This window comes from Rhinolophus hipposideros (genome assembly GCF_964194185.1).
Source record: "Rhinolophus hipposideros genome assembly, chromosome: 11".
Classification (NCBI taxonomy): domain Eukaryota; kingdom Metazoa; phylum Chordata; class Mammalia; order Chiroptera; family Rhinolophidae; genus Rhinolophus; species Rhinolophus hipposideros.
This window is the reverse complement of record NC_138057.1, coordinates 82,231,869-82,255,831: the sequence shown is the minus strand read 5'-3', so window position 1 is coordinate 82,255,831 and position 23,963 is coordinate 82,231,869. Positions and strand designations below refer to the sequence as shown.

At 61.6% G+C, this 23,963-nt stretch overlaps 1 protein-coding gene across 2 annotated transcripts in view; it reads right to left on the bottom strand.

Moving 5' to 3' along the window:
- The window catches only part of NOTCH1 (notch receptor 1), a 46,103-nt gene extending 22,372 nt beyond the window's left edge, over window positions 1-23,731 (bottom strand). Inside the window, exons 1-7 of one of the 2 annotated variants that reach the window (XM_081067313.1) lie at window positions 23,438-23,731; window positions 21,616-21,697; window positions 4,507-4,769; window positions 3,588-3,926; window positions 1,345-1,467; window positions 601-834; window positions 75-230 (exon numbers count right to left, since the gene is read on the bottom strand). In XM_081067313.1, the coding sequence (XP_080923439.1) occupies window positions 75-230; window positions 601-834; window positions 1,345-1,467; window positions 3,588-3,926; window positions 4,507-4,769; window positions 21,616-21,697; window positions 23,438-23,498 (1,258 nt within the window). In that variant the 5' untranslated portion in view covers window positions 23,499-23,731. Of the gene's footprint in view, window positions 1-74; window positions 231-600; window positions 835-1,344; window positions 1,468-3,587; window positions 3,927-4,506; window positions 4,770-21,615; window positions 21,698-23,124; window positions 23,244-23,437 lie in introns of those variants that run through there. The other variant, XM_081067314.1, reaches the window with a different exon arrangement.
- Window positions 23,732-23,963: the final 232 nt, after the last annotated feature.

Here is a 23,963-nt window from a genome sequence, read left to right as displayed (position 1 = left end):
ACTGGGGACCCTCTGAGGGCAGAGTCCACCTTCACCAGGTCCCTGTCCCCAGCTGACCCCCGCCCGTTTCGTACCCAGCGCGCACTCGTCCACGTCCTGGATGCAGGCTGGCCCCGTGTACCCTGAGGGACAGGTGCAAATGGCCTTGCCGTTGACAGGGTTCGTATCACAGTTGGAGCCCTCGTTGCAGGGGTTGCTGATGCAAGCGTCATTGAGGTGGCAAAGCAGACCTGGGTAAAGCAGGGCTTCGTGGTCAGCAGGGCATGGCCCCTTCCCGGCCTGGGAACGGCCAGCTGCCCACAGCTGGCTCCAGCCCCACCCAAACTCCTCAGGGAGGGGCCTCCTACTGCGACGCTATCGAGAGAGCCTGTGGATGGGCCAGCAGGCCTGACCACGGACACCCCTGCCCTTCTTCACTCCAGAAAAACCCCTCCCGGGTTATCCTTGGGGGTCCTGAAAAGCCAGTCTGTGATCCGAGCAAGGTCACGCAGGCCAGGCCTGGCCCAAGAGCGCCCACTGAGGCAGGCATCACCCTTGTTCCCGCCTGGCCCTGGGACCCCCGTCAAGGGCGGCGAAAAGCTCCAGAACCTGCCCCCTCACCTGTGCGGCCGTGGGGACACTCGCAGTAGAAGGAGGCCACGCGGTCGTGGCAGGTGGCGCCGTGGAAGCAGGCGGCACTCGCACAGTCGTCGATGTTCTCACTGCAGTCCTCGCCCGTCCAGCCGTTGACGCACACGCAGTTGTAGCCACCGTGGGAGTTGTGGCAGGTCCCACCGTTCTGGCAGGCGTTGGGCATCAGCTGGCACTCGTCCATGTCCTTGGTGCAGTATTGGCCTGTGGTGGCATCAGGACCGTTGGCCCGGGCGGCTGCCTCCAGGCCCCTCCACTGCAGGCTGACACCCTCACCCCACCAGATGCCGGGTCCGCCACCTCCAGGAAGCGTTCCTGGGAGCACTCGTCCACCCATCGCCAGGCAGAATCACTTCTTCCCCTGCACCCATGGCACCAGAGGGGGCTTTTTCGTCTCCCTGCTCTAAGTGTGCACATAGGTGCAGTGGGGTCCATGCATGTCTATCACCCCTGTCAGACAGCGAGCCCCCCCAAGGCCAGGGCCTGTGTCAGACTGTGTCCTGCCCAGCAAGCTCGGCTCAAACCTGGGGACTCGATTCTGGCACAGGGCTGCCTAGGGCCGGGCTGCAAACGGCCCATATAGACCAGCAGATCCCACATGTGTGCTGACCGCTGGGGCGGGACTCTCCATCGCCCGGGTCACACCATCCCTCCTGGCCTGGACTGAGCTCCGGGCCCCTGACCACCACCCCCGCTGCTTCCCCATGTACGTGCCTGTCCACTCCGGCGGGCAGCGGCAGTTGTAGGTGTTCACCCCATCCACACAGGTGCCCCCGTTCTGGCACCTGTTTCCCGGACAGTCGTCAATATTTTCTTCACAGTTCTGGCCAGTAAACCCTGCAGCAGGAGGAGCCAGGGCCCAGTCAGCCCTCCTGCAGGGTCAAGCGGCACGAGCCGAGGCCCTCATCCTGCGATGCCCACTGCCTTGGGGTCCTTTCAGTGTGTCCCCTGCACGCCCCACTCCTGTGACCAGGCACCCCACTCCAGAGCCCACAGGCGGCATGCTCCTCTCGGAGAAATCCTTTTGAAAAAGGGCGCTAGACAGACGGGGACTCATGCACACAGGTCTGAAGGTCTGTCGCAGAAACCCTTCTGGGGCACAGAGTTCTCATAACTGGGCACTGCCCGTGGGCCAGGCACTGTGCTGGGAATGCTGAGCCATGGGTGCCCCATCAAACGGGAGCTGCATGGGGGCTGGGGAGGCTGCCAAGCTGGGATCTGGTGGAGACAGGAGCAGGGGGGCTGTCCCAGGGATGAATGTGCGGGGGCCACCCCCTCCCCAGCCTGGGGCCGACCTGCTGTGTGTCAGCTATTACTCCACTCAGCTCCCAGTGGGTCAATGATCAACCCAGAAAGGTGTGTCTGGCAATGGCCAAACCTGCAGCCAGTTGCTAATTAACATCCCTCCCAGGTGCCTTTGAACCCCCTGCCCTTGGAGACCGAGCCGCCCACCCCAGCCGCCCTGGAACAAAATCAGGAGGCCCGGAAAATCCAAAATACAAATCAGAGTGGTCTTGGGGAGTACCTCAAAATCAGAGCGCAGAGACCAGGCTCCTCTGGTTCCCACTTGGGCTGTCGGAGGCTCACCCTCTCCAGGAGGTGCTCAGCCCACCCCACCCCCAGGCAGGGCCAGCACACACCAGCTCCAAGCATGGAGAGTCCGCTGGTGGGGGCCCTATGACCCCGTCCCACCTCCCCCAGTCCTCACCAAGGCTCCACGACCCATGGGGGAGTCCCAGCCTCAAGGTCACACAGCCACCAAGAAAGCATTTGAACTTAGAGTCCGGGGACAGGCCTGGCCAGAGGGCTTAGCCCTCAGCTCTCCAGAGACTGCCGAGCAGCCAGCAACCAGCAGCTCTCGGCAGACAGGTGGCGAGGGGAGTACCCAGTGACATGCAGGAAATGCACGGCCGGGCCTGTCTGCACGCAGAGGCATGGCTGCGGTGACAGCGCCCCGGAGCCCAGAGGCAAGAAGAGCACTTCCCCTTTGCAGGAGCCGGGCCAGACTGGCCAGGGTGCATGGGGACTGAGGTAATCCCCAGGTCACCCCCAGCTCAGCCGGGCCCTGTGCCCCACCAGTACCCACACCCCACCAATTCCCCTTTCGCGCCCCCTCCCCACCATGGGGTGCTGCTGACAGACTTAAGAGGTTTCAAACCTCGTCATTATTATTTTTAGATCATCAGCAACAAAATTTACTCAAACAAAAACTATTGAGGGAAGACCAGTATGGACGACAAGACAATGGAGGGACAGTGGGCGGAAGAGGGGGGCTGCGCCTGCCGTCACCCCCACCCCACTCACAGGTGATAAGCGGGGACAGGAGGAAGGGAAGGGCCAATGCTGGGGGAAGTGACGGTGCCAGCCTCAGCCAGGCCGCTCCCGGGAAACGGGGGAAGCCCCAGCTTGAACAGGTGCAGATACTCCCTGCAGCCAGCGGTGGGAGGGGGTTTTGCAACTTGCAGGTGGCTTCCAGAGAACTCAAGACAAGGGGGACTCACGAGCGGCTGGAAGCAGGCTATGCCTGCCACTCCAGGAGGCTCGGGGCAGGGACATGGTCCCAGGGGCTGCCTCAGGAGGGAACGCCCAAGGAGGCCCCTCAGCCAGACACGCCCAGGGCCACTCCTCACTGAGGAGCCGCTCCTGGGGGCTGCAAGGGCCCTGGGTCCCTGGCACAGTGGAGGAGCATTGGGGGTCATGGACCCAGCTGTCCAGTCACAGAAGACCCCACCTCGAAGTGGGCAGGTGGGGGTTGGGGATGGCTCCTGGTGCTACACAGACCTAAAACTATTCCTTAGTCCAGACCCACCCTCCCCCCATGTGATACCCAGGGTCACACACCCCGTCCGGCCCACCCGGGCACCCCACTTGCCCCCCTAAGCACCCCACGCTCCTCCACACTGGGTACCTCATCCCCACACGCTTGGCCCTTCCTCAGGGCTGGCCATCGGCAGTACCTGGCAGGCAGGCGCATTCGTGGGTGGTGTCCCCCGTGGGGCGGCAGGTCCCCCCGTTCTGGCAGGGGGAGGGGCTGCAGGGCACGTAGGGCAGCTCGCAGAGGCGGCCAGTGTGGGTGGCCCGACAGGCACAGCGGTAGGAGCCGACCTCGTTGAGGCAGGTGCCGCCGTTCTGGCAGGGCCCAGGGTTCTGGCTACATTCATTCACATCCTGCCTGCAGGTGGGGCCGTGGAAGCCGGACGGGCAGCCACAGATGTACGAGGCCTCGAAGGGCAGACACTGGCCACCATTGGCACAAGGATTGGAGGCGCATGGGTCAGCCTGCTGGCACGTCTTCCCTGGTGGGTGAGGGGGATGAAAGGGTCATGCCGGCCGCCCTGGGCCCTGCAGCCGGGGCCCCCCGCCGAGCTCCAGGGAGGTGATGGCCTGGAATGGACCCATCATCCCTTTAATCCTCAGGACCCCACCACAGGACCAGCCATCTTTCTGCAGGCAAGGGACTGTAGTTCTGAGAGGCTGAGTAACCAGCCCTCCTAGGACACATGCCGGAGTGCGAAGGTGGCCCCAAATCTGACCCAGCCTGTCTTCCCTCGGAACCCACACTCTGAAAAACTGCACTGCAGCACCCCAGCTCCTGACAGAGGGCCCCTGCCCTCCTAGACAGAAGGTGGGGTGTCCCTTTGCCCAGAGGCAGGGAGGGGTGGGGGCCCTGGAGTAGGGCAGCCGAAACCAGACAACTCCAGAGCTAGAAGGGACATGGGGGCTCTAGGGTGGACGCTTGGAGCTATTTCTGGATCACAGACCCTACGGCCTAAGGATGGCCCAGGACCCTCTCCCAGCCCCCGACAGGGGCCGGGCCTCTGCCACACATCACGTTCCATGGGCAGCGGGGCGAAGGCCCGGCTGAGGATCCCTTACCTGACCAGCCTGGGGGACAGCGGCACTTGTACTCCGTGAGTGTCAGCAGGTCGCAGGTGCCACCGTTGCGGCAGGGGTTGGCGAGGCAGGCGTTGTCTCGGGGTGTCAGGCAGAGGGGCCCGGAGAAGCCGAGGCGGCAGCTGCAGGTGTAGTGTACACCACCGCTACGGTCTACCACATGGCACGTCCCGCCGTTCTTGCAGGGGGCGCTGAGGCAGGGGCTGTGCGCCTGGCATCGCTGGCCCACGAAGGCCCCGCTGCAGCTGTGGCAGACAGCAGAGTGGTCAGTTCCACGGGCTCCCCCAAGCAGCTGCCCCTGCCCCTCAGCACCGCGTCTCTCAGGGCCACGGCTGCCCCTTGGGGAGCACCAGAGGCTGCTGGCCCCACCCAGGCAGTGGGCACAGGGGGGCGGGCCCTGAAACCAGGCAACGACCGACTGCTCGGTGTCCCGCGGGCTCCTCGAGGGGTGGTGGACGTGTTCTGGGAGCAGACGGGAGATGATTGCACAACACTGAATATGCCAAGTGCCACTGAACGGTACACCTTCAAGAGGATCATTTTATGGTAAGTGAATTTCACTTCCATTTAAAAAAGAATAGTTATGTTCATTGGGGAACGGGCTACAGACCAGGATGTTTGGCAGAACCCAGCTTTGATTTCAAAACGCACCCATGTGACCACACGTGCACCTCGGCAAGCAAGCCACGGAAAGGGGCCACGCAGACCAGTCACAGCCACTCTCCAGGGGAGGCAAGGGTGCATTGTAAAATCTTTTGTTTGGGGGGCTTTGACTTCTTTAGCTTCTCTACAGTGAATATGCCTCGCCTGGGTAATAAAAAAGTTAACTTTCTTTCTTCTTTCAGTATCAACATGACGGCAGGTGTGGGAGAATCACAGACACCAGATTGACTGGCTTACCATTTGTTTTGGGATATAGAATTCTTTCTTCAAGGAGCTTCCCTGATGGGGATCTCGCTGGGACGCAGGCCCACACCCCATCCCATCCGCACTTATACCAAGTCACAGCGTGTCCCTTCACGAGAGAGGTCCAGCCACATCAGCTGGACCAGAACCACGCGCATTACAGCTGGGGATGAGGTGCCGGGAGTGTCCTCCACGAGCTCTGAACGGCCGGGCAGGCAGAGGACCACGGCATTTACAGGTCTGTGCTCCCCCCACAGGAGCCTATGAGCCAGGAGGGGGCTCCTGACTCCCCACCCACCAGGACCCCCCCTTGGCCACCTGTTGGTCCAGCTTCTAGAGATTGGGCCATAAACCGCCAACCGAGGTCACCTGTGGTCTTGCTCTTGCGGGAAAGCTCAGCACAGGCTCTGGGACCAGCCAGGCATCACTCTTCCCAGAGGCAAAGGCTCTGAAGCAGAACGTGCCCCTGCCCTGGCCCTAGCCCCCACGCCCTCCACCTCCCACAGTGGCCTGGGAAGGCAGCCCCCATGCTGTACCCACAGCCCTGGGCACTGGTGGGCAGGGCCTTCTCCCACCTCGGTGGGGGGTGGGTGGCGGGGCGCCTCTGGCGCCCTGGATGAAGAAGAGGTTCTCCTGGGCACTGTACTATCCGTCTTTCATGCCCTACCCAGGAGGGGCTGCCCCTGGTGCCAGCATCTGAAGCTGTGGCCACCTAAATGCCAGCCTGCTGGTCCTCACTGCCTCCCCTTCTGCCCACAGCATGGGTGGGCATGTTTTTTAGCAACTGGGCTGCCCCCTACCCTGCGGCCCGGGAGACATCTGTGTCCCTGAAGGCTTTTCTCTGTGGCTGCAGCTTGGGCAGGGCAGGGCAGACGCAAAATGGCCACTCCGGCCCACCATCTGTTGCCAGACACCAAAAGTCCAAAACCAACTGGCTTAAAGAAAACAAGCAGCCGCCTCTAGGAGGGCCCAAGGAGGCCACTCAGGCCTGAACCAAGGCATCTGCCCCTACCACGCAGGGGGAGGGACGGCTGGCTCCTGGTGACAGGCAGACTTCAGGAACACATCCCTAGTGCTGGGGGCTCCTGCAAGGCCACACTCCCGGGGAAGGGAGCAGCCCCCCCCCCCCCCCCGTGTGGATCCAGTTACAGGCCGCCTGGTCCTGGCCCTGGCCGAGCTCACTGGGACTGGAGCACTGGGCGGGGGTGGGGAGCAGAGGCAGCACCTCCCCCAACCTATCAATGCTCCCCATTGTCAGGCAGGAGCTGGCTCTCGCTCCCACTTGGAGAAAGGCTTTCTTCTTTCCCAGCCACCGACGGAGCTGCAGGCAGTGGGTGCCGCACAGAGGGCGCTTGGTCATCAAAGTGGGGTGGGAGCCTGCCCGGTCCCCGCCTTCCTCTGGCCCTCTGTGCCCCCACCCACCGGCTCCAAGGAGAGGAAGGCCCACCCGACAAGACTGCCCAGCGCCCTACTTTGCGTGGGTGAGGCCTCGTCACTGGTCCCAGGGGATACCCAGGGCCCCCTGCCACCACAGCAAACCCCCGCTCAGCACCCTGTGTCAGGACACTGGGTGTCCCCAGATGGACCAGATGTGCACCCTGAACCCTCCAGCCATGGGGCAATGTCCTCGTGAACAGCCCCCCTGCTCTCCTGACTCCGGGTCCTGAATGGGGACCCCAACGTGGAGGACTGTGGAAGACTCCACCTGGAATGACGCACACAGCCAGCCGGGCTGCGTTATGCTGGGCTAACCAGAGGGAAAATACGCCCAATAAATCAGGCGTCAGCAGCATGGACAAAGGGTGACGGGGAAGCAGGTGCGCCTGTGGCAGGGGACGCAGGCAGCAGCTGCTCCCAGCCAGGCGTTGGGGGGGGAGGGGACAACCCTGGCGGGTGGGGCAGCAGCCAGGGAAGCTCCTCCTTGGGGGAACAGCAGCTGAGAGGGCCCATTGTCTCCCCACTCCTGCCCAGGCCTGGTGGATACTGCCGTGAAGGCATGCTGCCCATTCCGGCGGCTCGTGGGCTGGGCCTGGGCCTGGGCCCGGCCGCCATCTACCACCAACACCCCAGCTACAGGACAGGCAGAGCCACAGGGAGGTGGGACAGTGGAGGCAGGTGCTCTGCGGGGGAGTGCCAGTGCAAGGTGCAACCAAGGCCTGCTGGAGGGAGGGCTCCCCAAGCCATGCAGGGTCTGGGCCTGGGAGGACCGGGGGGAGGCGGGGTGTGAAGCAGCTTCAGGTCAGTGCTGAGGACCCCTCCTCCCCGGACCCCCAGGCTCCTGCTCCAGCTCTGGGCAGCCTCCAGCTCATGCCACCTCTCTCCCAGACTGGCCGTAACACTGGGTCTTCCCAGGGACACACACCTGTCACCTCCTCTGCCCACAGTGACCAGACTTCCCTAAGGTGGGAGGGACTGCAACGCCCCTGCTAGGACATGGCTGGGGCCACAAGTGTGGGTGACCAAGCCCCTCATGGCCATTCTGTCCTCGACATCTGTCTTGGTGGGTCACTGTAAGTGCCCGGTGGGGACAGGTTCCCCGGGCCTGGCAAGGGAAGTCACACCCAACCAAGCCTGGCCAGGGTCTCAGTGACCCTACCAGTGCCTCCTGCGGCCCCCCACCCTTGCTGCTGGAGTAGCGGGGAGCACCCAGGCCAGGAGCCGCAGACAACCCCCAGGCTGGAGAATTGCCCCATCCACTGCACTGCCAAGTTCAGGGTGCCCTGGGGCCCACGCCAGGGGCGCTTCCTCAGCTGCCTCCTGAAGGTCACCCCAGCCTCTGCGCCCCCACTCGCCCTCTCTCCCATCCCCACACACCCTGCACCCCAGGCGGCAGCAGGTGAGTGAGGGTGGGGCTGGGGGCTGCAGGAGCAGGGCTGCCCAGGGGCTGGGCTTCCAGCAGACGCCTGCCCGCCCGGAGGAGCGCCAAATGGCCACTGTGCCTGTTGTCCCACAGCCTGGCCTGCGCTTTGTTCCCGGCCTCAATATTTCCACTGTGCCCAGCTCCCCCTGCCCCCAGCGCACTCCATAGAAATGCGACTCCAGAAAGCATCCGGAGGCAGATGTTGCCTCGACCTTTCACCCGGGACTAATTCTAACTGTGCTGTTTTCCTTTCTAAGCTAAGCGGCCATCTGCCACCCCCAGGGGACAGATGACAGCTCCCTCCACCCCAAATGGGAAGGGAGAAGAGGGAGCAACTAAGTAGTGTGGGGTGGACTTGCTAGTTCTGTCCTCAAGGAGTTTCCGGTCCAGTGGGGCTGAGCCGAGGGGTGGCGGTGGGCCCTGCACCTGGACCAGTGTGTGGGGGGGTGGTATCCTCCTTCCATCCACAGGAGGAACCAGACATACCCCAGAGGAGGTGCTTCCTAGGGGCTCCACCAATGGACTGGTGACATGTAGTTCAATCAGGGGACCTTTGGGGGTGGGGAGAGTTCCTCCTTCGCAGTCTGCCACCTGCTATCCTACCAAGACAGGCAAGGGGGGGGGGGTGCAGCGGGGGGTCCAGGGCACTGTGCTGACAGAGGGTCCTTGTGCATATCCGAGTTATCGCCCGGTCACCTGACCATCTGGGCCGAGGGGACTCAATGCTGGATTTGATTCTCGTGAGATTTACCAAGCGCACCAAGCGACGTACATCTGCTTAAGGAAAGTGTGGGGGACACAAGGGCTTTCCTGGCACGAAGGCACCTGCCCTGCCTGGGGCCCAGGACCCGTGGCCCAACACAGTAAGGGACATCTCTGCACGTCCCTAGCCTCTCGCACATGGTGCCAGACAGCCTGCACGGGCAAGTTGTGGGAGGAGCTCCTAGACATAATTAGCCATCCTGCCTTGGCCTTTAGCTTCCTGTCCTTAACCAGCTCCACCTGTCCTGAGCAGAAATGCCACAGGTGGAGCAGAGAAGGCCGGATTCCGTCCCACCTGCGCTCCACAGGGCGCCCCTCTCAGTGCCGTTCCCAGCCCATCTCCCCATCTCCCCGGGCAGCAGAGTGGGTACTCCTGGGCAATAAAGGGGGGTTATTTCTTCCCCACACACCCATCCCCAGGCTGCCTGCCTGCGTGGGGGTCTGGCTGAGACACAGGAGAGGTCCCTCCCACTCCATTCGCTCCTATGCCCCACTTGGCAGGGCTCTGCCTGCAGAGTGCCTGCTGAGAAGCCCCTCCCCACACCAGCAATGCCTCCCCTCACAGGCCTTCTACCCAGAAAGGAAAGTCTGGGGTCCTTGGGCTCCTGCTCTGTACACTGTAACCAACTCAGGGTCACCGGGGTCCACTACTCACGAGGGGATAGGGAGCATGGACAGCTCAGTGCAGCCCCCTCCTCCCCAGAGCTTGGTCCTGCAGTACTAAGCAAAGACCCACTAAAGCTCAAGGGCCTCCACCCAAACCACCAATATGGACACAAAACCAGGGGCCACTACCAGGCAGGCAGGCAGGCCACTCGCACCCGGGCCGTTTAGGCAGGAGGTTCTGAGACCCCTGGCCTGGGAGAACAGAACCGCCCCTGACCCCTGATAAAGGGGAAGGCTGAGGCCAGGACAACACAGGACTGAGCAGTACCAGACCTGAGCCCGCAGACTTCTGCTCCAGAGGTAGTAGGTCAGGAAGCCCAAAGGCCCCTGGCCAAGATTTTTTTTTGGGGGGGGAGGGTTCCTGGGACCTCAGCCCGTCCCTTTCAGAGGCCAGTCCAGTACCCCCACATCCCAGCAGGGGTCCCCCACCTTCTGGGAGGCACTAGCTGCTAATGGGTGATGTGCTCCCGGCAGCATGGTCAGAGGCTTGGGGACCTTTGCTGGCCTTCCCCCCACCCGGGTTCCCTTCCATTGGGAAATCTCCAAAGAACAAAGCCTCAGGGAGACAGAGTAACCGCCAGGTTACTGCTCAGGCCACTTGCCCTCACCTCCCAAAGCCCCCAGGACAAAGAGCCACAGCAGGGAGAGTCCCAGTTTCCTTTCAAACTTGCAGGAACCTTTGTCCAGAGACCTGTCTGAGGGATGGGTTAGGACCCCCCGCCAATGACTGGGCTGTGCTCCAAAGGACACCTGGAGTCTCCCAGTCTTCTCCCCTTTCTGCTTCCAGTCCCCTTCGCCACCTCATTACAGCCAGCCAGGGGACATGGGGGTGAGGCGGGGGTCAGGTGGGTGCGGGAGCGGGGGCTTCAGTGTGGAGCTGCTACCTCCAGCCTTGGCAGCCACGGGGTTGCTCAAAGCTGCAGGGGAGGCTGCTCCTGGCTCCCGGGGGGGGGGGGGGCAGCCAGGTCTGATGCAGACAGACCCCAAACCCAAACATCAGTCACCCTTCAGACCAGAATGGCAGTGGGGACACGGTCTGGGGCGGAGGTGTGGAGCGTGCCCACGGGCCCTGCAGCCGGTCCTTCCGGTCCAAACAGCTGCTCATAGCATTCTAGGCAATTCTGTCTGGAGTCCTTTTCCCAAGCTGCGTCTTTGAATGGTTTAAAATATGCTGGAAGGAGGAAGTACAGGAAAAGCAAGGGCCCATCCTGGCCCCAGCCGGCCCCCGGCCCTGGCCCCCGGGGAAGCCTTTTGTGTGAGGGATAGAACCTACCCTCCCGGGAAGCCACTTTTCCCACGGCAGGCAAGACAATGTCCCCAACGCTCATTGTCCCACACGCCCCCCAGAGCGAGCCCGTGCCTGTCTGAAGGGACGGAAAGGCACATGCAGAGATAGAGCAGCTGCAGGGTAGAGAAGCCCAGGTTCACACAGGGTGGGGCGGGGTGCTGGGGGGCCAGAACCCTCCCAGCACTGCAAAAGACACCACCCGCAAGCAAGGTCTCCCAGGAAGCGCTGTCACAAGGGAGCCCCATGGGCTGTGAGGCGTGAGTAAAGCCTGCTGACCCCCATTCATGGGGGAACTTCCCACCTGGTCCCCAAAAGACAGAGCCCCAAGCTAGAGACAAGGTTGGAATATGTGTCCTCCCTGAATGCCTGCAACCCCAAACGGCCCCTCGAGACCCACGTGGATGAGCCTGTTGAGTCTGCGGCCCCCACCGCCAGGGAGGCCAGGGACCCCAATGCCAGGGGCCTCTGCTCCCAAGCAGGGAGGAGCCCAGAGGCTGAGGAATCAGTAGGTTCGCGACGCTGGGTGCACGGGGAGGGCTTAATCCAAAACTCAATTAATTAAGTCAGCAATTGCAGACTGAGCTCCGTGCCAAAGCCAGAAATGATTCTGGCAACTTCCTGCCTCTGCTCATAGGAGCAGATGCTGTGGGGGGGGAGGGGGGGGAAAGTGGGGAGGAAGTTAGAGGAGAGGAGAGGGCCGTCTTTCCCGCACAAGTGGGCAGGCATTCAGGGGCAGCCCCAGCTCCGTGTCCAGCGTCATGAGACTGCAGTGGGAGGACACCAAGGACCCCATATGTGGACTCCAGAACAAGGAAACAAGGCCACCCCCCGCCACCTGCATGTGGAGGCTGCCAGCTTTATCTCGTTGGATTCTGGCACCTGCCCTGCAGGTACACACCAGGGCCATTTTATAGATGAGAAAATCGGGGCTCAGGCGGGTTATGCCCATGCTGCCACCTGGATACGAATGCAGCTCTCAACCTTCTTCACCACCAATGGTGGCCAGACTGGGTGGAGGGTGACTCACAGACTGTCAGAACAGGGCCGCCCCCTAGAGGCAGCTAAGGAGCCGGCAGGGGCTCCAAGGGCAGGTGGAGGGGGTGCACGCACCCCGGCTGCCTGGCCAGGCAGCCTGGATTTCTCACCTGACCACCTGATCTCCCCAGACCGGCCAGAGGGCCAGTCCAGAACAGACAATGCATTCTTATATCCTCACAGCGTTGGCTGGAACACAAAACCCGGGGTGGGGGCGGGGTTTTGGGTGAGAGGCCTGGGAATTGGGGAACCAGCTTCTCTGGGCCCCAGCTCCTCTGCACCCCTTCTGTCCAGCAGGAGGGTCACACCAGCACTGGACACCTGTTACCTCCCTCACCCTCAGTGCCGGAGGTGGCATGACGTCCATTGGCACTGGGGACAAGGGGATAGAGTCTATCCTGGCTGGCCACTGGGCAGGACAAAGGAGGGCCAGCCCCTGTTGCATTCTTCCATCACTCGCAACCCTCACTGTCTCCCCAGGCCCAGTACAGCCACTGAGGCTCCTGGGGACACAGCAAGTGCCCAAAGACGGAATCCAGGCAGCTGCACCCAAGCCGGGTGGGCCCGATGAGGCAGAGACCTGCATGTCAGACCCTGGGGACACCCAGGGGTCCTGGGACAGCTGGCATGGGTCAAGGGCTGTCTGGGCCTTTTCCCAGTGGGGAAAGTGAGAGGTTCTTGAGATGAACTTGACCCTCTGCCCTTGCGTGACCTTGCCCAAATCTTGGGGCTGGTCTCTGGGCGAGCTTTCTGGACGAGGCCAGGCCGCGGGGCAAGAGGAATGCACTCCAGCATGGAGTAAAGCTAAACTGACCGGTTCCACGGAGGCCATGGGGAGAGCGGCGCACAGGACCAGTGTGTTACTTCGTATAGCCCATGGGAATCTACAGTCAGCTCAAAATAAAACACTGGATTAAAAATAACAATACAGGCAGTGGACGGCCTCTGCCAGCAGCTCCCAGGGGTGCTTCCCCACCCCTCGTGGAGCCTGGGTCCCTCATCCTCCCAGGAGGAAGGGGTGCTCAGAGAGGCGAGTGGGCAGCCTGAGGTCACACCACCCAGGCAGTGCAAGAAACGCGATTCCTTCAGTGGCCTGTGCCATGGACTCTGGCACCCTCAGGTGGTGGGAGCAGCGTGCTGGAATGGAGGCAGGGGCGGCAAGCCAGTGTGGGGCAACCAGCTTGGACTGTGTCCACCTGTGGGCCACCCACAGGGCTGCAGCCTCCCCCATCACTGCCCCAGACCCAAGTGTACACACCACAGCTACCTGCATTGTGTGGGACCCTGAGTCCTGGACGACTGTGAGAGGATGTCACCATGGTCTGAGCCCCTGCCACATATGGACACTGGGACATACTGCCCCCCCCCCCATCTGGCTTTCAGTCAGACAGGGCCTCCCTCATTCTGACCACTGGAAGGGGAAGTAGGGGGTGTGAAGCCTGCCCATGGGGCCACCCTCAGAAGGCCCAGAGGTAGTCACCTCACTCAGGCCCTCTGTGGAAGGAGGGAGAGACAGAGAGGTGGAAATGTGGCCAGAGCCCCCACCTGTCCCCTGCTGCTGTCTTGGCCAGGCCTGAGCACCCTTCCTGCCACCCAGCCTTAGCTCAGAATCTCTTACTAAAAAGCTGTCAGGGAAAAATACACACATTCAAAACTCTGGCTTCTCCCCCAAACCTCTCATTTCCAGTAACTGTAGTTTCCGCTCATCAACAACCAAAACCAAGAGGAAATGGTGGGAGGCAGGTCCCCAAGGCCCACGACTGGGTCCCCAGTCCCCACTGCTCAGCCATGGACATATCTTTCCAGAGGCCGCCCACCTTCTCTCACACGCACCCACAAGCAGCTGGGGGCCCACGAGGGCCTGGGACAGCATGGCCAGGGGCGTGTCTGCAGACAGCTGCCTGTCTGCTGTGTACCTGGGGCGACAGCACCGCCCCGGGGCCTGGCCCTCTGAGCAGGCTCAGTGACTCTGGGTCTACAGCAGGTCTAGCTGGGTCCCCCGTGGGCCCCAGGGCAGATGCCTGTGGCTTCACTGTGACTCATGCTGGGCCATGAGTGTGGGGTGAAGAAGGCAGGAGGCCAGGAGCCGAACTGCTGCCTCAGTCCTCAGCCGAGTGCCTGCGTGTCACCTCAGCACTCAGGGCTCAAGGACCATAGCTGGGCTTCTTCCCGGCCTCCAGCTGCGTGACAGGTGGCGTGGGTGTGTGTCAGATGTTTCGCGGCCACCTCTGAAACCCCCAGCCCTTCTCCTGGGTCCGCTGCACTCACACCGGGACAAATAGGACAACTGGGGACCTGCCTGCCCAAGGCCTCGGCTCGGGCTGGATGAGGCTGGCCTTTCTCGCTACCTGTGGGGGAAGAACTTGCTCAGCAAATCAGGTGTCAACAGAGCAACACGGGGACCGTGTACCCAGCATAAAAGAACAACCACTGCAAGCGCTTCAGAGGCACACAACTGACGTCCTGCCCAGAGATGGGGCGAGCGGTACAGGCCAGGGGCAAGCTCTCTCAGCCTCTCACTAGGGCGAGGCCAGCACGTCATAGCCTCAGACCTGCTGAGCGGGAGTCACACCACGGCCACTGCTGTGGGGAAAATCCTGACCAACCTGGGACTTGGCTGACTTCCCACTGGAGAGAGCAGCTCCCACCTCCTGCCCACCTGTCCCCGAGCAGCCCTGTGCAGGTGGGGCCAGGTGAGTCAACAAGTGTCCTGTGATCAGGGGCCCCATCTTGGAGGCAAGCTCTCGGGGTGGAGGACCCAGAGAAGCACTTGGGTCTGGCCTGATGCTATAATAGCTTGTGGCCTGAGAACTCCCAGATGGAGGCCAGGCAGGCCACGGCAGCCGTGCCTGAGTGACCCTCGGGTGTGGAAATCAGAGACCAGGTCTGCCCAGTGGACACCCCCCAGGCTCACTTGAAACCTGGACCCCAGGTGCTCCCTTCCAGGAAGCTTCTGGCCCCCCAGGGCTGCCCCCACGGCTCAGGTGAAGGGAGGCCCCCTGCACAGGAAAGCCCAAGACCCATAGTGCAAGACCCATAGGCTGGGGGCCCTGGGAGGCCTGAGCTGCAGAGAAGGGTGGGCTGCCTGGCAGGAGGCCAGGCTCCTCGGAGGTGCCCACGACCCACCTGATGGGGCACCCACCCACTCAAAGACACAGCTTTGCACCAGGGAGAAAACAGGGAAAGGGCAAGACTTAACCTAACTAATTCACTCCAAAGTATTAATGACACAATGTCCAGACCCCAGACCCTGAGCATAGGGGGAGTGGAGGTTTAGAGGGCACATTTCCCAGAATGCTTCCATCACAAGGGCAGTGAGTGCAGGGTTGGGAGGAGACCCACAGCGAGAAGGGACCACTCAACGGTGAAACACGGGGGAGGGGGACTTCTGTTCCCAGAATTCCACAGGTCTCACAGATGCAGAGAGTGAGCGATCTGTCCTGGGGGGGGGCCATCTAACCCCCACCCCCACTGGGGAGGAGCAGGTGTCCCGATGCTAACAGGCACACATCTACCTGACCAGAGGGGACAGCTCTGTCAAGGGTCCCCAGACCATCCTGGTGCCCTATAGGACATATGGAACATTCCCGAGCCTGACAGCAAGTTGGAAGGGGCCCTGTCTGTGTCCAGGAGCAAGCAGACCAGGCCACCCCAACTCACTGACCCGGACATACCAGGCCCTACTCAAGGGCTCCAGGACTGCCAGGTGGGCAGTCACACAGGCCCAGAAGTAAGTGCCAGTTCTTCCAGGAAGCCTTCCAGACATCCACCCCACCCCCACCCCACCTCTTCCGGACTTGCGTTCAAGACAGTTCAAGGCCTCGCATGCTGGTGTCCGCCACTGGCCAATCCGTGCCGGTCTTTGGGGAGTAAAGCACCGACACATTGACGGCGTAGGACAACCTTGGGGACATGCTCAGTGAAAGACGCCAAACACGAACAGCCATGTGCTGTGTGAGTCTATCCACAGGAAACATCCAGGCTAGGCAAATCCAGACACAGAAAGCAGAGTTGGGCTTGCCAGGGGCCAGGGTATGGGAGACGGGGTGTCTGCTTAACGGGTTTGAGGTTTGTGTCGGGGGTGATGAAAAAGTTCTGGAACTAGGTCACAGTGATGGCTGCACAACCCTATGAATGTACAAATGGCTACTGAATTGTACACTTTAAGCGGCTAAAATGGCGCAACTTATGATACGTCATTTGCCACCAAGATACCCGTATATATATCCATTCCCCTCAAAATCTAGTTGTCGACTCCTTGGTGTTCTCAGAGAACATGGCAGGGTGGGGCGAGGCCTTGAGATGCCAGGAGAGGGCCGCTTGGGAAAAGGGCAGTCCTCTCCCCCCATCCCCTCAGAGCATGTCAATCATGGTCCCCTCCCCAGCAGTCAGGGCCCAGTGGCGAGAACAGAGCCCAGAGCTGGCCCCAGACTGGCGGAACCTGCCTTGTCACACGACCAGGCCCGACGCCCCAGCTCCTCTGCCCACCAGCACCACCCGGGTACTTGCAGGACCATTCCAAGGCCTTACTGGGACACAGCAGGAAGGGAGCTCGGGGGCCACCTAACCAACCCTCTCCTGTACAGAGGGGGAATTGAGGCCCAGGGAGGAGATGCATGTCTGACGGGCACAGCAAATCAGAGACAGCCAAGCCCCAGCCGTGCTGGGAACCTTCAGGAACATCCAACACATCCTAACTCACTGTCACAATGCCCTGAAGGCAGCCGCTCATTACAGCCTCTGGGAAGGCTTGGGAAAGTTCTAGATATGTCTGCATACAAAGGTGAAAGCTGACGTAAGCTGGCCTCGGATTCCCACCCCCGTGCCCAGCCTCTTAACCACTCAGCCTCAGTTTTTCCCACCTGTAAACTGGGCATTAAAAAAAAAGGGCAGAGCTGGCTAACACCTGGAGCGGGTGGGAGCCAGTTGAGTAACAGGTCTGCCAGGGGTTTTATTATGCCAGATAAAAGCACCTGTCTGTGTGTGGAGTTATTACTGTTCCATTATTGAGGAAAGCAATCTAGACACTCAATCAACTCTGAAAGCCACATCCTTTCACTATTTATAGACGAGACATGAAACAGGAAAGGTGTCCTCCCCACCCCAGGAGGGCACAACCCTTCAGCCCAGCCTGGCACTGTCCAGTGGGCCCTATCTGCCAACGACAGTCACTGCCACCCATCAAAGGCGCAGCAAATGAGGAAGGGAGCCGGTCTCAGCTCACACAGGGCCTTCAGGCTTCAACCTGGCACTTGGGGACCCTCTCCCCTGCCACCTCAGCCTCTGGGGGGTCCCAGCACCCAGCCTGTGCCCCCAGCGCCAACCCAGCTCAGATATCCTGTTAGGAGCTGCTCCCTGGTCAATTGTTTGCCCTGCCCCCACCCGCTTCCTGTTAAGGGCAGTTTTCTTTCTCTTTCTAAAAAATATTATCATTATTTTTTTCAATGGAAAAAATGTTGGCTGCTGTTCAGAGGTAGGGCTTGGCCCACGAAGGCACCTTCCTTTAATGAAGGCATGTTCCTTGATGTCTCCCCACAGTGGAAGTAGGGAGGTGAGACTTTCGAGTTGACAGGGTGGTTCAACATGTGTTTTTCTAACCCTGTGTTCTTGAAGCCGAGGCACTGTGTAAACAGAGGAAGTCCTCGAGGGGAGCTTTTCATTCTCAGCCTAAGGGTGAGGGTGAGAATTAACCTGTTCCTCCCCCCGGCCTCACCCACGACGCTTCACCCAAGACTCGCAGGTGACTCAATGGAAACGGCCAGACCAGGTGACAGAAGATGCATAACGTTCCGTTCCTCCGTTCCGTCCCTCCAAAGTCGGGCAGCTGGCCCAGTCACTTCCCGCCCAAGCCACTTCCCGCCTGAACCTCTGAACCTCCTCTTTTAAAGGGAAGTCGTAGTCTCAGCACTGCTTCCTCGAAGAGTGGCCAGGGAAGGCCGTGGACGTTGTGGCAGGAGGGGCAGTGGTTAGGAACACAAGAAAGAAAGAGGCGGGGCCAGGCCCAGTTCTGGGCGTGTGACCCTGGGGCCAAGCCCAGGATTCTGTGCTTCCAGGTGCCCGACCCACAGTGCTGCAGGGTTGCTGGAAGCTCCCTGCCCACTGAGCTCTCCTCCACCAGACACGTCACATGCACATGCCAGTGCCTCTCCTGCCCTCGCACTGGGATGTCAACTCCACGAGGGCAGGGGCTGTGTCTAACCTGAGCCTGCTGTGCCAATGCCTAGAGCAGAACCTAGCAGACAGCGGGCACCCAAAAGTGTCCGCGGGAGGAAGCCAAGACGGCTGCTGCTTGGAGCCATCGTGGGTAACAAGATCCTCAGGCTCGGTGTGGGGGGCCCCCTCCCAGGCAGTGCCATGCGGGGCCGGGCCCACCAGGCAGCACCCTTTGGGTTCTCTGAATTAACTCATTAGCTAACTAAACACTCTAGAATGGGGATCCTGAAACCAGCACTGTCAGCTCAAAAGGAGAAGGCAGGAGGAAACAGGCTCCCCGGTGCCCACCCTACACTGTTCTTACACAGCCATTACGCACCACTAAGCGATCAATCGTGTATCAGACCCATGTTACACACGGGGAGTCCCAGGTCAGGTGGCCCGATGACCCAAGGTCACGGAGAATGGGGGTGAGGAGCCAGGCCTCAAACACAGGACACTCAAGCCACCACCTACAGCTACCTGGACTCTCCTGCCAGTGCTCTGGGTATGACGGCTTACCCCATCTCTGTGAGCACCGGGATGACGCCCCAGTGAAATTCTGACTCTCACAGGCCTGGGGAGTATCTCAGACATCCGGGACCTCAGCTCTCAGCCCAGAACCGGAAACTCCCTTAAGCCTTTCAGACCAACAATGCACACTCACCCAGAGGACAGCAGTCCCTAAAGACCCTCTCCTTCCCCTAATCAAAAGGAAAGAGAGGGAGCCCAATTCAGTAATGGCTCTGGACGCCTGCACCCTGGCGCCTTCAGGAAAGAAGGTGGCCTCCCCCTCAGCCAGGAGAGACCAGCCCCCACACAGGCAGACCTCCCAGGGCCTCCAGGAATGGTGGAACGAGAGAGCTGGAAGGCACAGGCGCCAGAAGGGGGCTCAACACTGAGGGGGGTCTGCTAAGGGCTGGAGACGGGAAGAGGGCTGCAATGACCCCCCCCCCCCGGGCCTGCCCACAGGCCACCAGCCTCCCACATAGCAGCTGTCCAGAGACGGCACTCCACACACAGGGATGGGGACGTGCGGGGAGCCTTTCCTCCCGGCCTCTAGGACTTCCTGGGAAGGCGTCTGCACTGATAGAAACCTCTTTTTCCAAGCCTGAGCCCTGCAGCCACCTGACTAACAGCTTCTGGAGAAGGTTCCATCTCTTTGGGGTGGAAACATGATTCACCAGGTATTAACGTACCCGGCTGGCACTGACACCGCCGTTTCCCACGCTCTGTCCACAGGGAAGCCAGCAAACCGGCACACAGTCCAAGAACTTTCAGGGGTCCACTGGGGGCTGCAGAGCCGGGCTTCGTACCCAGGTCGGTAGGGCTCCAGACACCTGCACCCCTGCACCTTCAGGAAAGAAGGTGGCTTTCCCCTCAGCCAGGAGAGCCCGGCCTCCCATGCTAACAGAGATCCCAGGGCCTCTGGGAACGGTGGGGCGAGAGCAGAAGGCACAGGCTCCAGAAGTGGAGGGGGCCAGAACCCTGCCCAGAGTGGCCGCAACACCCCCCCCCACTGCACGGTGAGTCTGGACCTGGGCCTCTCCACACCTGGGCCTGGCTCTGATCCCTCGCCTCCAACATGGTGCCGCCCAGAGGTGGGGCCTCTGAGGACGCCGCTTCCGCTCGCCTTCCAAGTGGATCTGGGGGGTGTGCACAATGGGTCTCTGTGGGCTGAGCTCGGCTGAGTGCCAGGCCAGGCTGAGGCAGGCTTCCCGCCAGGAGGAGGGAGCACCAGGCCCCCAGGAGAGACACGACCCAAACCCTGATCCCAAACCCTGATCAGCGGCCTGGCTTGAGCTGGCAGGGCTCCCGAGGAGTCAGGCTTGGGGGTGGGAGAGCACGTCTCACTATCGCTCTGTCCCCTTGAAGTGTCTCACCCCGATATCAGGGAGGGATACAGCGTGGCAGCTTGTATCCCAAGGCACCCCCTTTCTGGCCCGGGCAGCTCAGGCTTCAGCCTAGAGAGATCTCAGCGTCCTCTGGGCCAGGCTGTCCCTACTCCCTGGTGGCACTGAAAGGACTCTGCTCCCACTTTCCCCAGCACAGCACCCCCTCCTGTCTTCCCCAAACCCTCACAGCAGAAGTACTACAGAGACTCTCACCGCCCCTTGCAGAAGCAGGCGGGTGGGGAGGGAGCTGTGCATTCTGGGAAGCTACGCATAATTAATCACACAGCATTAATCCGCCTCCCCCAACAATAGCCGCTGCACTTCTACTGAATCCCAGCTGTCGGTCTCTGAATGAAAGGAAACAAGATTTAGGGCATCAAGCGTCGATGAGGCTTCTGCAGGAGGAGAAAAAGGCCCCAAAAAAGCAAAAAAAAAAAAAAAAGTGTGCATTCATTAGCGTCTGACAAAGACACAATCCGCTTTGTCCATTAAACTGCTCACAGACCTGCTTAATTGGCTTCAGTGTGGGGAGGGTGTGGGCAGGCGAAGGAGGGGGCCGCTTGCCCACTGGCTGGGGTTGTCAAGGGAATAGGCCCTGGGCACTTGGAATGAGGGCGCGCCAGGCTGGGGAGCCCTTCCTCCTCTGTAGCCTCCAGGGGGACGGGCCCTCTCTCCAGCCAGCAAGCGACTCCTCATTATTCCCATCAGGGATGAACTCAAGTTGAAGGGCATCGGCCAAGGCAGAGAAAAACTTCCCAGAGGCTGACTGGGACTCCGAGGAAGGCAGCCCACAGACATGCACCCCCCATTCCCCAATGTCCGCCCATTTCAGAGTTTGGGACCTAAGGCTTAGGAGGCCAAAGGGCCAGTTGGTTAGGGGGTCAGAGTCGCAGATGCCAGGACAGAAACCAAACTTGCAGCAGGTACTCCCACCTCCCCCCACCGCCTGCCAAGCAGGGGAGATGGGTGTGGCCTATAAGATGAGTTCCAACTTCTCTTCCCCGACTTCACCTGAAGCCAGAGAGGAGCGAGCTGGCAAGGCAGAGGGCAGAGAAGGGCAGGTTTCGCTTTGAAATGGTCAATTTCTTTCTGAGGTGTCTGGCCTTGAGGAGGTGCTCCGCAGCTGGCAGGGTGGTGGCAGCTGGGCCTCTCTATAAGTGGTCCACAGCCTCCCTGGCAAGTATCAATTGTTGCTCAGGGACTTTAGGAAGAAACAGGGTACCGGGGATTCCCACTTAGCACCTCAGGAGCCCACAAAGGAGTGCTCAAACTTCCAGAGGCCAGACCAGCTCCACACGAAGCATAATTGCTGGTGATTAAGTAATTGCCTGACTTTGTCCAATAAAAGTAGCACGTGACAGCGCCCAGCCTCCTGGGCCATCTCCAAAGGACAATGGTCTAGTGTTCTGTCCCTGCTGGCCCCGCTGCAGAAGGCAGGGGCTCAGCTCCTGACAAAAGCAACAGGTCCCGCAGGGGCGCGTACTCACACACAGGCCTCGGTGCCGTTGGGGAACACTTCACACTTCCCGCCATTCATGCAGGTCTCGCTGGGCTGGGAACACCGCAGGCCTGGGGAGGGGCAAGAGGAGAGGTCAGCCGCTGAGGCACCAGAGCCCTCAGCTGAGGGAGAGGCCCACCCCAAGGGACATGGCCCCCCCCTCACCTCGGAGGCTCTGTGAATAATGGGGTTCTTGGGGGCAAGGGCCCTCAGGAAGACCCTCCCTCAATGAACCCCAAGGAGCTTCAACATTCTACCCAGAGATCTGTAGTCAGAAATGGGGAAGAGGGGGAACAGGTTGGCTGGGTGGCAGGTGCACAGGTCCCGCTCAAAGTGGGGAGTGGTGGCCTGAAATGCTACCTGGACAGCAGTGGAGAAAACCTGAGATGGCCCTGGGCCCTCTCCCAAACATCGAACCCCCACCCCATCTTCACTGGGGAACCGAGCTGGGCTGGGGCCCCTATCCAGCCACCAGGATTGTCTTGCTGTTCAAACATGTTCTGTGAGGGGGCGGCGCTGGGGGGTGGCCCCACTCTGGCTCCCCATTCGTGGGAAAATGCGACAGCTGCAAGGCCAGCCGCCCCACCCGCCAACAAAGCGCCGGCCGGCCGAGGAATCAGAGCAGCCCATTGTGGTGCCAGGGCGGCCTCCTGGGGCACAGGGACTGCACCCTGGGGACCTGGCCCCGCCTCCACAGACACCCAATACCTGCTCCCTCGGGCATCTTCAGGGCCGGCCCCCCCATACACCAGGGGAGGAGGATGAAGATGACCCATTAAGAAGGAATTTGACCCCATTCCCAAGAAGAGATCAATTAATCAAGCCCCCCCCATCTTACCAGGACTGTAAATTAAGCCCCTCAAGGAGGCAGGGAGGGGGCATGACATGGAACTCTACCTTCTGGAAGTGGGGCGCTAATTCTCCCCTCCAACTTCTGGAGGAATTGAATTAATCACCACGAGATTCCTCAGAGACCCCCTCCACGTGAAGAGAGGAGTAAGAGCCCCCTCCCCACGTCCCACTCTTCACCGGGCAAGGTTTCCAAACTTGAACTCCGCAAAGGGAAAGTCCCAGCAGTCGCAGCTGAGTCTTCTGCGCTCGCGCCACCCCCCAAATTGTGAGCCGGGACAGGGGACAGCGAACCGGCGTGGGGAGGAGACTCGGCAGGCGGGACGCCCAGGAGCCCGGGACGCTTGGGTCCTGGGTCGGCGCCCCTTACCCCGGCCCTGCCCGAACTCTCCAGCGGGGTAGGTAGGCCGGGCCCGCCTCGCGCCCCGCTGCCCACCACGCCCCGCTGCCGGAGGGGCCGCGCCGCTCGGGGAAGGCGAACGCGGCGCCCCGGACCCCACACTCCGCGCCCCAACATCCGCCCCTGGCGTGGGCCAGAAACGAACAAAAAAGATAAATAGTCCCCAAAGCAACAGGAAACCAAAACCAATTCGATTCAAATCGAAAAGTAGTAGGCAGTTCGCCTGCCCCGGCGGCGAGCCCCACGCACAGCTAATGAAGGGCGAGCCCCGGGCTGGGCCTCCGGGGCTGCTCAGCGTCCCACGCCGGCTTCAAACCCCGCTCCAGGAGCGCGCCGCACGAGCTCACCCCCACTGGGCAGACGGTGCGGGTAGGGTCAGTCCTCCCCCAGCCCTGGACGCCGGTTGTTCCCCTCCCAACGCACCCCCGCCCCGGGACGCCCGGTCCCCCTCCCTCCCCACCCTGGCCGCCCGCTCCCAGCCCCTCCGGGCGCGCGAGTAGGGCGCTGCCAAAGTTTCCGAAGGGCGCGGAAAGTTGCGGACTCGCAGTGGGCGGGCGCCTACCTCGTGCGCCGAGCGCGGGCAGCAGCGCCAGGCAGAGCAGGGGCGCCAGGAGTGGCGGCATGCCTGCCCGCCGGCTGCCCGCTGCGCCCGGTGGCGGCCTCCTGCGCCGGGCCGGCGGGGCTCACACAAACACGCGCGCGCCGGGAAATCCCACGAGCGGCAGCCCGCTACTGTCTTCTCCTTCCTGGATGGCGGGCGGCGCGGTACTCTTTTGGCCACTCGGCCCCGGCTCCACGCCCCGGCTCGTCCCTGGGCTGAGCAGCGCTCGCACCCCGCGCCCCTGCGCTCCCTCCCGCGGCCGAGGCACTAGTGAGGCGCAGAGTGGCCTACGCTCCGCCCCTCCCGCCGGCCCCGCCCCTGGCCCCGCCCCCGCCGATCCCTCCGCACCCCTCGCCCCTTCACTGGCCGCGCCCCTCCGCGCGCCCCCACCAGCCTGGTGCTTCCTCGAGCTGGGGCGCGCGTCCGGAGTCCGGGTCCTCCGGAGGTGGGGACTACGGCGCTGCGGGGGTTCGGGGGCCGGCTCTAG